This window comes from Dendrobium catenatum, unplaced genomic scaffold (assembly GCF_001605985.2).
Source record: "Dendrobium catenatum unplaced genomic scaffold, ASM160598v2 fragScaff_scaffold_908, whole genome shotgun sequence".
In the NCBI taxonomy this organism is placed as follows: domain Eukaryota; kingdom Viridiplantae; phylum Streptophyta; class Magnoliopsida; order Asparagales; family Orchidaceae; genus Dendrobium; species Dendrobium catenatum.
Window position 1 is genome coordinate 687,580 of NW_021319370.1, and position 15,837 is coordinate 703,416.

Below are 15,837 nucleotides of genomic sequence, written 5' to 3' on the forward strand. Positions count from 1 at the left end.
TTTTCTTATAAGAAAAATAGATCATTTAGAATGCAAAAATAATAAAGTCATTTCGAGAAAAAATTTATGTATTCAACATCACTTATTAGTTTTGAACTTTAAGATGAATGGAAAAAATGTGAAAAATAAAGTAAAATATTATTCTATGATTAGACATGAGCATTTAAAGAATGCCAACAAAAATATGTTTTAGAGTAACAAACCGAGTTCTAAAAATTTTAATTGTTCATGAGGAAACTAATGTTATGTGAAAGAAAAAAAGGCTTGTTATATTAAGAATTATAAAGTATGTTCTTGGAGTACAAAAAAATTCATAATAAAAATACTTGGTGGTAGAATTAAAATGTGTAGGAAAAGACCAAATAAAAAAGCTTTATTATAAAATTGGTTAAGATAAAAAGGCTTCTAAAATTGGAAAAGAAATAAAGAGGCACATATTGAGCTTTAGAAAGTAATATGTGATACAAAAAATTTAACTTTAATTATTTATATAATAGATTAGATATTAAGGAGGGGAAAAGATGTATGCATAAGTTAGACATGCAACGAGATATAAGAAGTAAAGATCTAGTTCAAATGAAGTATACTAAATATAAAGATCAAAAAGTATTTTTATTATAAAAGATTATTCAACATAGGTAGATGAGATATTTCAATAAGCTTTTTCAATTAACATGTGAGAATATGATTGACTTTAGTAATCATAACACTCTAAATAAATATATATATATTTTTAGTTTTATCATTATATTAGTAAAATCAATGTTAGGGAGACATTAAAAAAAATGAAGTGTAGAAAAACAATTAGACCTTATTATATTTCAATAAAGGTATGAAAATGCTTATGAGATGAAGTAATTTTTAATAGTATTTTGAAGATTAAAAAGATGTCATATGAGTGATGGAGTGTGTTGATTCTTACTTTTAATAATAAAGGTAATACACAAGAGTGTGAATTATAGAGTAATTAAGTTAATGTTTCATACATTAAAACTATGGAAGAGAGTGATTGAGCATAGGTTACAACGTGATACTAATATTTCTCAAAAGCAATTTGGATTCATGCCGGATAGGTCTACTATGGAAGCTATACATTTATTGAGGATTTGATCGAGAAGTATAGAGAGAAATAAGTCATATAGCTAACCCCTCATTGTGGGATGGAAGTTTGATGTTTTTGTTGTTGTGGTGGTGGTGATTTATTTAGTTATTATTAATAATAATATTATTACATGGCTAATTTGACTTGACAAAATTAAATTAAATATGGACAATTTTTTTAACTCCTAAAAAAAATTATGCTATTTCATATTTGACACAATATATAATAATTAAAATAATTTGGGATATGTTTGAGATGATTGTTATGTGAAAGTAGCTACTAATAGTCGAAAATAGCTTTCCATCACATAAAATTTTGAAAAAAATAATGAATAAAATAACAAAAAATAATAATAAAACCAAATTATAATTGTTATTTGAAAAATAAAACAATGAAAAAAACTATCCCAAATAAATCTCTAATGCATAAGATCTAAAGAGAACAGGGGGTTTAACATTGGGATATTAGCTCAAAAAGAGGATAGATCTCAGGCAAACATACTCAATGTTAAGCCACCTTAGCCAACTGATTAAGAGCTTAAATTGCTAACCAGTAAGTGTTCAATACAAGGACACAGATGTATTGAATTCTTTCTCTTACAAATACAGTAGAAGTGAGTTCATCTTTAAAAACCTTTTAAAAAGAGCATATTCTTCCAAGAATTTTGATGATAAATATATTATTTTCATTATATATTAAATTTGTATTTAAATGGTACCAACTCAAATTCATATAATCCTATAAAGGAGGATAAATCCCTGTAAAAGTTACTAACTTCATTAGCATATGAGTAAATGCTTGCTGCAGTAACGTTTGTTTCAGCTTTAGACAATATTGCAATTCTTGGTTTCAGGTAAAACTATCAAAACTACACAGCTCACCATAGCCTGTTGGTTGAGAGCTTAGGCTTCCAACTAAGAGGTCCAAGGTTCGTGTCTTTGTGTATGCGTTGTGTGTGTGAATTTGCCTTAAATTGCCTAAATGTCCCAAAAAAAAATCAAAACTGCACGTTTCAAGGGCTTCCAGCAGTTCCTGTGGTTGTGTCAGTAAGGCCACTAGCATCGACAAATAATCTATACAATTAAACATATGTTAAAAAAGAGATTGCTCATACAACAACAACAACAAGCCTTTGTCCTACTATGTGGGGTCGGCTACATGAATCCTTTTTCGCCATCGTATCCGGTTAAAAGTCAAATTCTCATTTAAATCTAATAAAGAAATCTAAGTCTTTTTAGGTCTACCTCCACCTTTTTTAACATAAATCAAATATAATACCTCAACTTTCCTAACAGAATCATCAGAAGGCCTCCATTTAATGTGACCAAATCATCTAAGGCGACCATCTCTAATCATATCTTCCACTGAAGCTACTCTAACCTTTCCACGTATATGATCTTTTTGTATCCTATCTCTAAGGGTAAAGCCACTCAGACACCTAAGCATCCTCATCTCTGCAACACTTAACTTAGTATTATGCTTCTCTTTTAATGGCCAACCTTCGGCACCATAAAGTATTGCAGGTATCACCACCATCTCATAGAATTTTCACTTAAGTTTGAGGGGGACTTTTCTATCACACAACAAGCCCGATGCATTCATCCACTTCAACTATCCAACTTTAATTATGCTGATAATATCTCCATCTATTTCACCATCACTCTGAACAATAGATCCAAGATATCTAAAATATGTACTCTTATTAATGATTTGACCGCCCAAAGTCACAATCCCCTCCCTAAATCTATTGCTACTAAAATTACACCGTATGATTGCTCATAATAAATAAAAATAAAATCAAACCAAACCATACTAGTAGTGATGAACACAGAACTAAACTCTTGCAGAATAATTTGCACAAAATATTACTAAGAAGCTCATCATGCAGCTATTGAGCTACTTTAACATCAAGCCCACAGTATAGAGAAAACGAAGAATGAAATCTGCCGCAACCAATAGTTCAACAATTTATATAACTGCAGTTTATACTCAAAAGTGGGAACAGATTCGGCATATGATGCTCATCAAATCAGCATACAAACCTTCTATCATCGCACCATACAATGGTTGATCCTTTTTTTTTTTGTTCCCTGATTAGTGTGAAAGGTAAATCTTCACCAGTTTTTTTACTTTAAAATGTGGAAAACTCAGAACTACATAATGAAATTATTAAAAAAAAAAAGAAGTTATTCTTCATCAGAACCTGAAGATTCACTAGTAGTATGGCCTTTCTCATTCAAGACACCATTTACAGCTTTGTTATTTTGCTCCTTCTCATCATCCTCATCATCGCTGTACTCGCTCTCATAATCATCATAACCCTCTTCCTCCTCTGCTTCATCCTCCTCGATGCCGTCCTCAACCACTGATCCTTCTTCGACCGCATGGCCTCTAGTCCCCGTCCGACTTCGTTTTAGGACCTTGATCTTCAAGTTTGCCTTTGTGTCACATCCAATCCATGCATCACATAAGCAGTAAGAGGATAGATTATAGGTCCCTTCGGCCGGGGCCTGGAATTTACCCATCACTAGCCTTGATCCACTCTTCACCTTCTCAATAGCTTTTATCACAGCAGAACTCACATCTCTGACACTTGCACCCAATGCTTCCTTCGTTTCTTGAATTGCCTTAGAGGCTGCTGTAATGGCTGCAGCCTCATCCATAAAGTTCACCTTCTGAGAAACCCAAACTTCGTTTGACACTGGGTCGGCAAGCAGAAGCCAAAAATTCTCTTCCTTATGGAAAGGATAATAAGGAGAATGAGGAAGGGCTCCAATTAGACCATTTCTCCTACTGAGATTGATCCAAGCATACATTGTTACAAGGTCACCTTCCTGAATCCCCTCTTCTCCCTCTGTCTCACAAGTGACTTCCAGAGTAATGGATGGCATCATTTCAAGCACAATCTCAGTATCATGTGCCTCTGCATCTGAAAATCCAGCAGCTTGAATAAGTAGCTCGTGACGTTCCTGAATACCCATGTCTCGCAGATCCTGAAAGGTACGCACTTTCTGAAAAGAAAACATAAATCACGCCTTGAGTTTTTGGAACAAAAACTTAGCTTCGTTTGGGACGGCGTTCTTACTGCTTCTTAAAGCGGCTTTCTAGTTTTTGTACTAGAAAGCCGCTTTAAGAAGCAGTAAGAAAGCCGTCCCAAACGAAGCCTTAAACTCATCAACATAAAATAAATAGTAGTAGAAGAAAAAAACACAGCATACTATAATAAGCTTCATGGCAGAGAAAAAATTGCAACCCTTGCATTAAGATCTTCATAGTTGAGGGAGGGAAGGGATATAAATTTTGGATAGAAAACAAGTTGGTTGAAGTCTTATCAAGAGTGACTTTAAATGTACCTTACTTAGAACTTCAATTCCCTGGATATATGAAATTTAAGATACTGTCAACAATGTCCTAATTTCCAATGTTATCTATCTTAAGCACATAGACAAACATTTGTCTCCTCTGTAGAATAATTTCACGGTTATTGATGGTTACTTAAGGGGGAACAATTATGTATTACTAAAGTCATCCCTTAAGGGAATTCCTCATTTCTGAGCTATATTCTAGGGCAATAGCAAGTCATTTTGGAAACTATAAAACTATAGGCTTGATGGAGAATAGTTTTATTGGGCCTCACTGATGAGGAATGGCTCTACTTCTTGCAAACAATCTAAGAGCACTAAATAAAAATTTGGTAGATATCTTGCACAAGCAATATCTTACAAAGCCTTGGGGGGACTTGTCTAGAACTTTGGTGTTAGGTCTACCAAGAACTACTAGAGGCCATGATAATATAATATTTGTTGTAGCTGATAGGTTTTCAAAAAAATGACCAATTTCCTTCCTAGTTCAAAAACTAATGATGCATCCCAGATGACAAGATTGTACTTTTGGGAAATTATTAAATTGCATGGCCAACCTTCCATCAAAGTCTCTAATAGATATGCCAGATTTTTCCATATTTTTGGATGAGCTTATGACTACTACTTGGGATAAGATTAAAATTCTATCATGTTTTCTACCCTCAAACTGCAGAGCAGACTTGTGAGGTACATAGGACTCTTGAGAACATATATTTTTGATAAAAACGAGCTTAGAAAACTGAGATTTACACTTACCAACTTATGAATTTACCTATAATAAAACGTTTCAATATCACTAAGAGAACCCCCTTAGAGATAGTGTATAGTCACCATCTTGAGAGGCTAATTGAAGTAGCATTCCATCTCACAGCATTTTCTAATAAGGCATTCTCATTTGCAAAAGATTTTCAAAACAGTTATGCTAATGTGAGGGAGCAAACAGAGAAGAATAATGCTAAGTATGATGATATAATAAATCACAATTGTTCTATCAAAGAATATAAAGAGGGTTGCATACATGTTGGCTCACAGTCAACTTGAAAGATATACCACCAAAAAATACAAAAAAAATTACAAGCTAAAGCTTGTGGCTCATTTAAAATTATCAAGAAATTTGAAACTAATGCATGCTATCTAGATTTGCCTGCTTATGTTAATTAATTAATTTTAAATATTGAGGATATTTTATCATAAAAATGAGTTGACCAATCTCAAAATTTAGATACTAACACTCTTTTATGACATAAATCTTATCAATTGCAGGTGCGTTCACAGCCTACTTTCCTAAATGTGGAATCAATCATTACAAATAAAGTGTCTAAAAATCAAAGTATCGAATGGAAGGACAAGCCACACGTTAAAAATACTTATTTTGATAAGAGAAAACTTAAAGATGCTAGTACCATAACTTTTGAAAAACTACCAGGATTTAAACTCCTCAAAACAAAGTACATTTGGGCCTAACAAAATTCAAACTTAAAATTTAAAATTTGAAATTCAAATTTAAATCTTTTAATGATATTTCTAACTCCTAGGCTTCATGTATTTGCTCCTTGAACTTGTTGGGCTCTAACTAGTGACCTTGTGAAAGGACCGTCTTTGTTAATCATCACAATTTTCTACATCATATATTGACGCAAAATATTTTTTCAAGAACCTAGCAAAATTTATGTAAAATTAAAGGAAAAAGTAAGACATTGTATCAAGTACACAAAATTGTTTCAAAATGGTATAAATTCTCTATTAGGAGCATAAGATGGAACATACCCAGAACCGTAAGCAATCAACACCAAAATATTGAAATGTCAAATAAAGTGGAAAGTTTTCCTTAACTATGGTTGTCAAAACCGAACCAAACGTAGAATAGAAAACTGAGTTTCAAGGTTCAATGGCTGGATTGAATGACGTAATAAATATTAAAATTATTAAATAACATTTAAATGTTATAATAATGATGCAATAATATAAACTTGTGACTAAAAATAAACAAAACTCATGCACATATAATACCTTCAGTAGCTTTAAATTTACATACCTTCAATCTTTAACTATAGTTCATAATTAATAAATATATAAGCTTCTAAATTTAATATAAATCATTGCTAGATTTTATTATATGATTAAATATAATTTACACATATATATCAAATACTAAATTCACATTATAAATTTACAGAGATATTTTACATTAAATCAAATATAATTAATCATAGATTAAAAAAATACTTTTTATAATGTATAATTACATATTAAATAGAAATAATAACATACTATAAATTAAAAATCAATTAGAATTAATAAATAGATAAAAAGTTACTTTTATAGCGTATAACTAAATAAATTAATAAATCAAATAGATAAAAATTAAATATTATTAACTAAGAAAATAAATATTATTCACATTATTAAAAATCAGTTAAAAATATATTTAAAAATATGTAATGCATGTATTGTATTGTGAAATTGAAAATTTTAACTTAATTATTTAGTTCCATGTCACTTGAAAACTGTCTTAGTATTATTAATATAGCATTTTTGTTTCCAATACATGCATATAACTAACATGGGATAGTGAGGTTATTCAAAAATGATTAATTGGTGCTCGCTTGACAAATGACATATAGGAATTTAATGCATATTATATTACAACAACAACAACATCAAGCATTTGTCCCACTATGTGGGGTCGGTTACATGAATCTTTTTTCTCCATTGTATCCTATTAAAAGTCAAATTCTCGTTTAAATCTAATAAAGAAAGATCATTTCTAATATTTTCTAACCAAATCTTTTTAGGTCTACCTCTATCTTTCTTAACATAAGTCAAATCTAATACCTCTACTTTCCTAATCGGGTCATCGAAAGGACACTATTTTATGTGACCAAATCATCTAAGACGACTCTCTCTAATCTTATCTTCCACTGGAGCTATTCCAATCTTTTCATGTATATGCTCATTTCGTATCCTATCTCTAAGAGTAAAACCACTCATCCACCTAAGCATCCTCATCTCTACAACACTTAACTTAGTATTATGCTTCTTTTTAATGGCCAACATTCGGCACCATAAAGCATTGCTGGTCTCACCACCATCTTATAGAATTTTCCCTTAAAGCATATTATATTAAATTTAAATTATTTTTTTAAATTCAATATTTTATACTACACATATTAAATTTATTTATTTACTTGTTTAAATGGGCTATCAATTGAACTGGCTAGTTATGAGAAAGCGAGACCAATTCGACCATCATACCATTGTTATTTTCTAATTTGACTCGGGGACGGTTCTTAAAGTGGACCAAACCGACCATATGCTAATCCACGATCAAACTGGCCAACCAATTTTGATCTTCAAAACCATGCCCTTAACTGTTAGAATAAACTCTTAAGTTATAATAATATGCCTATCATGATATTTCAAGGCCAAATACACAGCCTGCAAAAATCCAACACGCTATTACATTATTATCATGAGATATTGAGTTCTAATTTCTTCATCCCTAATATTATGAATTTTCTTCAACACATTTGACGTTCAAAATATAGAACAATTTTTACTAACCAAATTATTAACTTAAAATTTGTCATCCTCATCTCAAAAGAACTGATACAAAACTATTAAGCTTTTCTATAAAATTACCCTTCATGGATAGAGCGAAACATGAAAGAAATATCAAAGACTGTAGAGGAGTTTGGTGGTTTAACTTCGGGCTCCTTGAGGTTACATGAGCGACAAGGTATGTTGCTTGCTATGATAGCCAATTCTCCAAGGATAGAGGTGGCTACTATGGTAGAGGCCAATCATCCAAAGGTACACCTATAGGCTTATTATTGCAAAGGAGAATGGTCTCAACTACTTGTAAAGAGGTATTTTAATATTGACAGTCATGTATAATGATTACTACTAAAGCTGTTGGTCATTCACAATTACGTAGACTTGATTTGAACAAAATTACACTTTATTAAAAATTGAAATATATTTGTAATTAAACTTTTTTTTGGTTGGTTCTTAAGCTTTTTTATGTGATACAAATGATTTTTTTCTCTTGTAATACTTTTATAGAAAAATAGTCATTATGTGTTTTGATTGCACATTTTATATTAATAATTTATTAAAAAAATATCATATTCATGGCATTGTGTTCTACTTTTTATAGTTATATTATGTCCTCATATATATATCACTATATATTTGTCTCTTGTGTCCATATTCATACCTCACAGATTGGATGTTATGAGAAAGAACAAAAGAGATGGATAGAGATGGGAAAAGAGAGAAAATCAATGGATATATTATAGTACTTATTATAGTAATGCTTGATCTCTTTTATCATTAATTTGTAACTCATTGTATTCACTCGCAAGAAGAGCATCCGCATAAATTAGTTGTTTTTCCTAACTATTATCATAGCCTTATGAGGCATATGATGGAAATGAAGCTTCAAAATAATAAATTTCATGGCCCAGATATTTTTGGACTTTGAAGAATCATATTGTGGGGTGTTCTAATCTAGTAAAGACTTATAAATGCACTCATAGGACAATCAAATATGCATGAGATCATAAATGAATAAAAAAATAGAGCTGAAAAAGCTATCTTGATAATCCAATTGTATTTAGTGAACAAGATCTTGATGAGGGCCTTGAAAGAAACAACCATGAAGGGGTTGTGGCTTAAATTGGAGTTGGTGTACTAATAGGAAACACTTGAAGATTTCAAGTAGATATTCTCAATCTCGGGAAAATAGCGATAAATATCCACAAATCCAACGGAAAATTAGATAAAAACAGGAATTTTATTGCAAGAATCAAATAGACGGAAGAAAATAACAAGATACAATTGATCCTCTATTCGAGAGGAGGATCTTTCTCTCCCAAATCTCTATACGCCACTAGAGCCCAAAAGAAACCTAAACCTAAGAGATATCAAATTTAGCCCAAATTCAAGACGAAACTCTAATCCTTAAAAGAGAAACTATTTAAAGCAAAAAAGATTACAAAATCCCTAAACAGACCCTAATTCAAATTTTCCCTCCCAAAGCAACATTTAATTGAGTTGTTCCCTCCCAAAGCAATATTTAATTGAGTTGTTTCCTCCCAAAGCAATAGTTAATTGAGTTCCCTCCCAAAGCAATATTTAATTGAATCCCTAATTCAAATTAGACCGGTCTAACAATACTCCCCTCCCAAAGATCCATCTTGTCCTCCAGGTGAAATGATGGGACGTTGTTGATAGCTTTCTTCAACTGCTCTGTTAGTGGCCATGACATCGTCCACTAGAACCAAGTTAAAGCTTTCCCTTCCAAACATAGGGCCACTGCCGTCAGTCTCTCCTCCTCTGTCATCCCACTCACCTTGAGTACATCCACCCGGTACACCCACCCATAAGCACCCTCCATTTTAAATACTGGCATTCTCAACTTTCTCACCCTAGGATCACTACCACCCCAATAGCTTCTTTCTCATCCAGTGTAGCAGTTGTCGTGATCCCTCCATATTTCCCCCATGTGTTGTGGGTGGGAATCCCACCTTCCTTCGGTCGTCCACTTCCCTTGCCCAAAAGACCTCTCATAGGAGTTGGCCACCCCCACCACCTTCACCGCGAAATGGCCTTCTTGCTGTCCCCCATCCAATAACCCTATTCCTCCCCTTATCGAAGCCATCAGAGGTTGCTCTTAATGAAAAAAACTCCCCTCGTCAAACACCTCTTGTCTGATCTCTTTTCCCTTCGATTCGGCCAAGGGAATCTTGGTCAAATCTTGGTTAGGATTAACCATCGAAACCACTCTTGACATTTTTGTTTGCATCTCCAAGAGCCTTCTTAACATCTCCTCCACTCTTCTAAATCGGTTTTCCATATATGAAAATCTTTCTTTCATTGTAGAAAACTTCTCCACACCGGTTTTGAATTGTTCCATCTCACCTTCCAGTGCATCTTTGCTGACATTAATTAGATCTAGGCTCAAATTGCAAAAACAATGAAGATATCTTTTTTTTTTTGCCCAAAAAGGCACTATGATACCAATTTGATAGGAAACACTTGAAGATTTCAAATAGATCTTATCAATCTCGGAAAAATAGCAAGAAATATCGACAAATCCAACGGAAAATTAGATAAAATAGGAATTTTATTGCAAGAATCAAATAGACGGAAGAAAATAACAAGAAACAATTGATCCTTTATTCGAGAGCATGATCTTTCTTTCCCAAATCTCTAGACTCCACTAGAGCCCAAAAGAAACCTAAACCTAAGAGATTTCAAATTTAGCCAAAATTGAAGATGAAACTCTAACCCTTATAAGAGAAACTATTTAAAGAAAAAAAGATTATAAAATCCCTAAATAGGCCCTAATTCAAATTATCCCTACCAAAGCAATATTTAATTGAGTTGTTCTCTCCTTAAGCAATATTTAATTGAGTCCCTCCCAAAGCAATATTTAATTGAGTTGTTCCCTCCCAAAGCAATATTTAATTGAGTTGTTCCCTCCCAAAGCAATATTTAATTGAGTTCCCTCCCAAAGCAATATTTAATTCAGTTCCCTCCCAAAGCAATATTTAATTGAGTTGTTTCCTCCGAAAGCAATTGTTAATTGATTTCCCTCCCAAAGCAATATTTAATTGAATCCCCTAATTCAAATTGGACCGGTCAACATGTACATGATCAAAAGCTTCTCTAATAAATTTTATCAGAGACAAATTATACTTACCACACATGCAAAAAGAAAGTTTAATAACTCACATATTAATAAGTTTAATTCCATTGTTAAAGATTTTAGTAATATTGAGTTGATGATGAGCTCAAGTTTTGTTATTATTGTGCTTTTTAACACCCTTCTATAAGCATTTTTAAAACATCATGCTATATGAAAGAAATACCAAGAGCTTATAGTGTGTTAAGAATTCACTTTTTTTACTAAACATGCTACTTCTAAGTTTGAGGGAATTGGAGATGAAAAAGCCTGATGGGGGATTATTAGTTAAGGGAGATCATTTGAGAATAAGCCAACCTCTGACCACAATAGAAGCAAGTCTTGAAAACGTTCAAGGGCGACCAGAATGCTTTAAAGAGAAATTAGGCAATAAGGAAATGACAACTATAAGAAGGATTAGTTAGCAGATGCTAGTGTTGTTGAAGATTAGTCTGATGACGATCTAAATGATGCTCTTGATAGTTGGACACTTAAAATGATTAGTGGATTCTAGATTCAACTTTTTCAAATAATATATGTTCTCATGAAGAGTGATTTTGTACTTATGAGCCTAGTTTTAATTAACATGTTTACATGACAAATGATATGACATACAAAACATTTGATTTTAGTACTAAATTTAAGAATGCATGATGGTGCAATTACATCTTTTATATGAGTCAAGCATATACCAAACCTCAAAATAAAATGTTGCATTTCTTATTGCTTTAAGTGATAAAAGACGCCAGTTTTTTGAAGTTGCTAAACTCAAGATTTGCATAAGTACGTTTGTTGTCATGATATATAGGAGAGTTAGTAGACTCCGTGTATTACAAGGTGCAACTTCAAGCGAAGTTCAATTTCATCATGATGTTGGAGAACCATAATTTGAGGAAGTAGAGAAAGATTAGTTTATTAGTTTTAGATCATATTCAAGAACTAAAAATGGGCATTTGTTGAGGGAAAACTATTGAAAATTATCAAATGGTCATGTGTTGCAAACTCTATCCCACTAATAGCTCATATCAATATAACGTTAAGAGCAAGTAAAAAATAATTTTATGGTAAGAAAATTCATTAGTAGGTGCACTAACGGGATTAATAGATATACTTCAAATCATACATCTCAATGGCACAAAATAGTATGCGCCATGATGCACAGGTTAAAAAATGGCGTGCGCTATTACGCCACGCACAAAGCATGGCTCAAATAGCGCACCATTTTATCTAATATTTTTTATATACAACAACAACATCAAGCCTTTGTCCCACTACGTGGGGTCAGCTACATGAATCCTTTTTCGCAATTGTGTCCGGTTAAAAGTCAAATTCTCATTTAAATATAATAAAGAAATATCATTTCTAATATTTTCTAACCAAGTCTTTTTAGGTTTATCTCTACCTTTCTTAACATAAGTCAAATCTAATACCTCAACTTTCCTAACCGGGGTCATCGGAAGGCCTCCGTTTAATGCGACCAAACCATCTAAGGCGAGTCTCTCTAATTTTATCTTCCATTGGAGCTACTCCAACCTTTTCACTTATATGCTCATTTCGTATCCTATCTCTAAGGGTCAAGCCACTAATCCACCTAAGCATCCTCACCTCTGCCACACTTAACTTAGTATTATGCTTCTCTTTTAATGGCCAACATTCGGCTCCATAAAGCATCGTAGGTCTCACCACCATCTTATAGAATTTTCCCTTAAGTTTGAGGGGGACTTTTCCATCGCACAATAAGCCCGATGCATTCCTCCATTAATATTTTTTATATAATTAAAAAAAAAAATCTAATACTTGTGTACTTTTAATTTGTAAGTTAATATAATAAATAATTTATTTGGTTTATTTGCTTTGCTTTGTTCGAAACCCTAAATCATTCGACACTCGTGCTTACACATAGTGTTTCGAAGCTCGCTCCTCCTTCCATCATCTGTTGAACTCACCTCATTCTAAGCTTCTGTCCTTCACTATACTTGGCTGGTTCACTGCATTCGGCTGCTTCGGTCGAAGTTAAGAATCATTCCATTCGCTGCATTCGTCTGCTTCGACATTTCCTTCAGAAGCTACTGAAATAAATTTTGAAAACATTAATTGTTTCCCGTTTCATTTGCTACCCATCACAATGGTTATGAATTGTACCCTTGGAACTATACAAGTGTGGCTATTGGGGAGATGTTTAATTTCCTGCAATTTAATTGGAGAGAAGCAAAATCATTTGTATGCCCAATTTATGAATTGTTGGGTATATTTTAAGCTTAGTTAAGCAGATGTCTGGATTCAATCCTTTAGTGTCTATACCACCATACAGCTTCTCTAGCTTTCTCATATTATTTAAATATTTTTTAGTTGTAAGGGTCATCTAGTTTAGTATGTGCAGTAACTTAGCTATTTATTTTGCTGGTAAAAAAAAATCTAAAGAAAGAAAAAGCATCTTTCTTTTCTCATAAAGTGGCATATATATAATGGAAAACACTAAAATAGAGTAGAGAAATTCATCTCTGTTAAAACAGTGTGATTAGTATTTGTTCTGCACTTCTGTAGATATTAAATATATAGTTTATCTTTTAGTTTAACCTATTAATGCCTATTTCTAATAATTATTTGATATTTTACGTCATGCTCAAAATGGCACGCGTCGTGCCATGTGTTATGCACCATGGCCCTATGGGATGCTTCATGCCATGTGTCATTTGTCGTTGACAAGTAGCTTCAAATGTACTTTAATAGTCTCTTGTGAAGTTAGGATCACGTGTCATTTGAGCATATTAAAATGCTCATGTGTTGCACAATCTATCCCACTAGTATCTCATATCATTAAAACATTGAGAGTAAGTAAAAAATCACTTTATGGTAAGAAAATTCATTACTACGTGTGCTTTAGAGATTAATGGATCGAGTTCATGGTGCAAAAAATGCACTTTACCAGTATCTTTGGATATTAAGCTCATAGTGTCATTTGAGCATGCTCACATGCCCATCAGCCCATGTGTTGCATAATCTATCCCACTAATAGCTAGTATCAATATAACATTAAGAGCTAGGAAAAAGTCCCTTAATGGTAAGAAAATTCATTAGTAGGTGCACTTTCGAAATTAATGGATCTACTTCAAGGTGCAACAAATGTACTTTAACAGTCCTCTTGAGATGTTAGGCTAATGTGTCGATTGAGCATGCTCATGTTGGAAAACATGTTCAACGCTATGCCATTTTAGAAACTTACATTGCTCTTCAAGGTACCGCAAAGAGTTGATCCATCCAAGACAGTACATTAAAAATGTAATTATCAAGGAGAAGATTGTTGAGATATGGAATTTAAGTTTTCTTATCCCTATATTTATATATTTTTCTTACAAATTTTAGATTTAGAATCTATTTGGAAGAAAATGCATTAAGTCAAATTGTTAACTAAAAATTTACAATCCTAATCTAGAAGAAATTGTTACAAAACTATTAGTTTTAGTTCTATTCAACCATTAAAAAAGCGAACGAGGCGTCCGCATTGAGTTGCGACTTAAGTCGAGGCGGAAGTCATGCGTATTACGCCTCGAACTATCCAGGGAAGCCTACAATTTTTTCGCACAAGGCGTACGCATCAGAGTGTAACGCCTCGAGGCAGTACGAGGCACCGCCTCGAAATTTTTCTTTGGTATATATGTAAATACAACGTAGCCGATTCGTGTTCGCGTATTCGCATCTAGAATTAGGACTTCCTGTTAGAATTGAAAGACGAACTAGAGGCGAAGCCGTGAGGGAAGGAGATGAAGTCGGGAGGAGACGACGCAGGAAATAAAGTTGAAAGCAACAACGGTTTCGAATGCAGGAAACAAAGCCGAAGTTGTGAGTGCAGGAAATGTTCAGGCCTCGATTAGGTCGGAATAGTAGGTGAGCGGTGTTGTGGGCCTTGACTTTGACTTTGACTTTGACGTGCAGTTACAAAGCTTGAATAACTCCTGATTTGGCTTTCTTTCATTCGTCCGCTCAGTACATGCTTGGTATTGTTAGGTATCGCTAGGTATTGCTAGGTACATGCTCGATATCGAGCAGGTACATGCTCAGTATTGAGCCAGTACCGCTCGTTACCAAGCAAATATATGCTTGGTACTGAGCGGTACATGCTCGGTACCGAGCCAGTGCCGCTCGGTACCGAGTAGTACATGCTCGGTACCCCTTGACCCCACGACCTGACCGGGCAGGTCATACCCCGCCAGGGGGCAGCGCCCCTTTGGACCCCTGGCAGACCGGTATATTGTTGTATTCATGTTGTCTTATGATAGGAAACACTTGGATTCGCAAGTGTTTCTATCCCAAACCCGTAAAATTACAGCAGCCAACTGCTGTCCACAGCAGCAAAACCGCAGAAAAACAGGGAAAACGCAGCAGGAAATTGGAAAATTAGCAGAAAAACACAAGATTTCGCTTGTATTTCACTAGAAATCAAAGAAAATAGAAAAGATACAATTGATCCTCAATTCGAGAGGAGGATCGATCTCTCCCAAATCTCTAGACGCCGCTAGAGCCCAAAGAAAACCTAAATCTAAGAGATCTCAAATTTCAGCCAAATTCAAGATGCCCAAACCCTAGGAAATCAAACTATTTAATGCATACAAATCAAAAGGAATTCCCTAAACAATCCCTACAATCAATTTCCCTCCTAAAATCCATTCAAAAACCTTCCAAAA

General features: G+C 33.6%; 1 protein-coding gene across 2 annotated transcripts in view; it reads right to left on the minus strand.

Moving 5' to 3' along the window:
* Positions 1–3,023: 3,023 nt before the first annotated feature.
* The window catches only part of LOC110112713 (dnaJ protein ERDJ2), a 27,974-nt gene continuing 15,160 nt past the window's right edge, over positions 3,024–15,837 (minus strand). For both annotated transcript variants that reach the window (XM_028697283.1, XM_020845028.2), the window contains exon 11: positions 3,024–4,113. In XM_028697283.1, the coding sequence (XP_028553116.1) occupies positions 3,289–4,113 (825 nt within the window). In that variant the 3' untranslated portion in view covers positions 3,024–3,288. The remainder of the gene's footprint in view (positions 4,114–15,837) is intronic.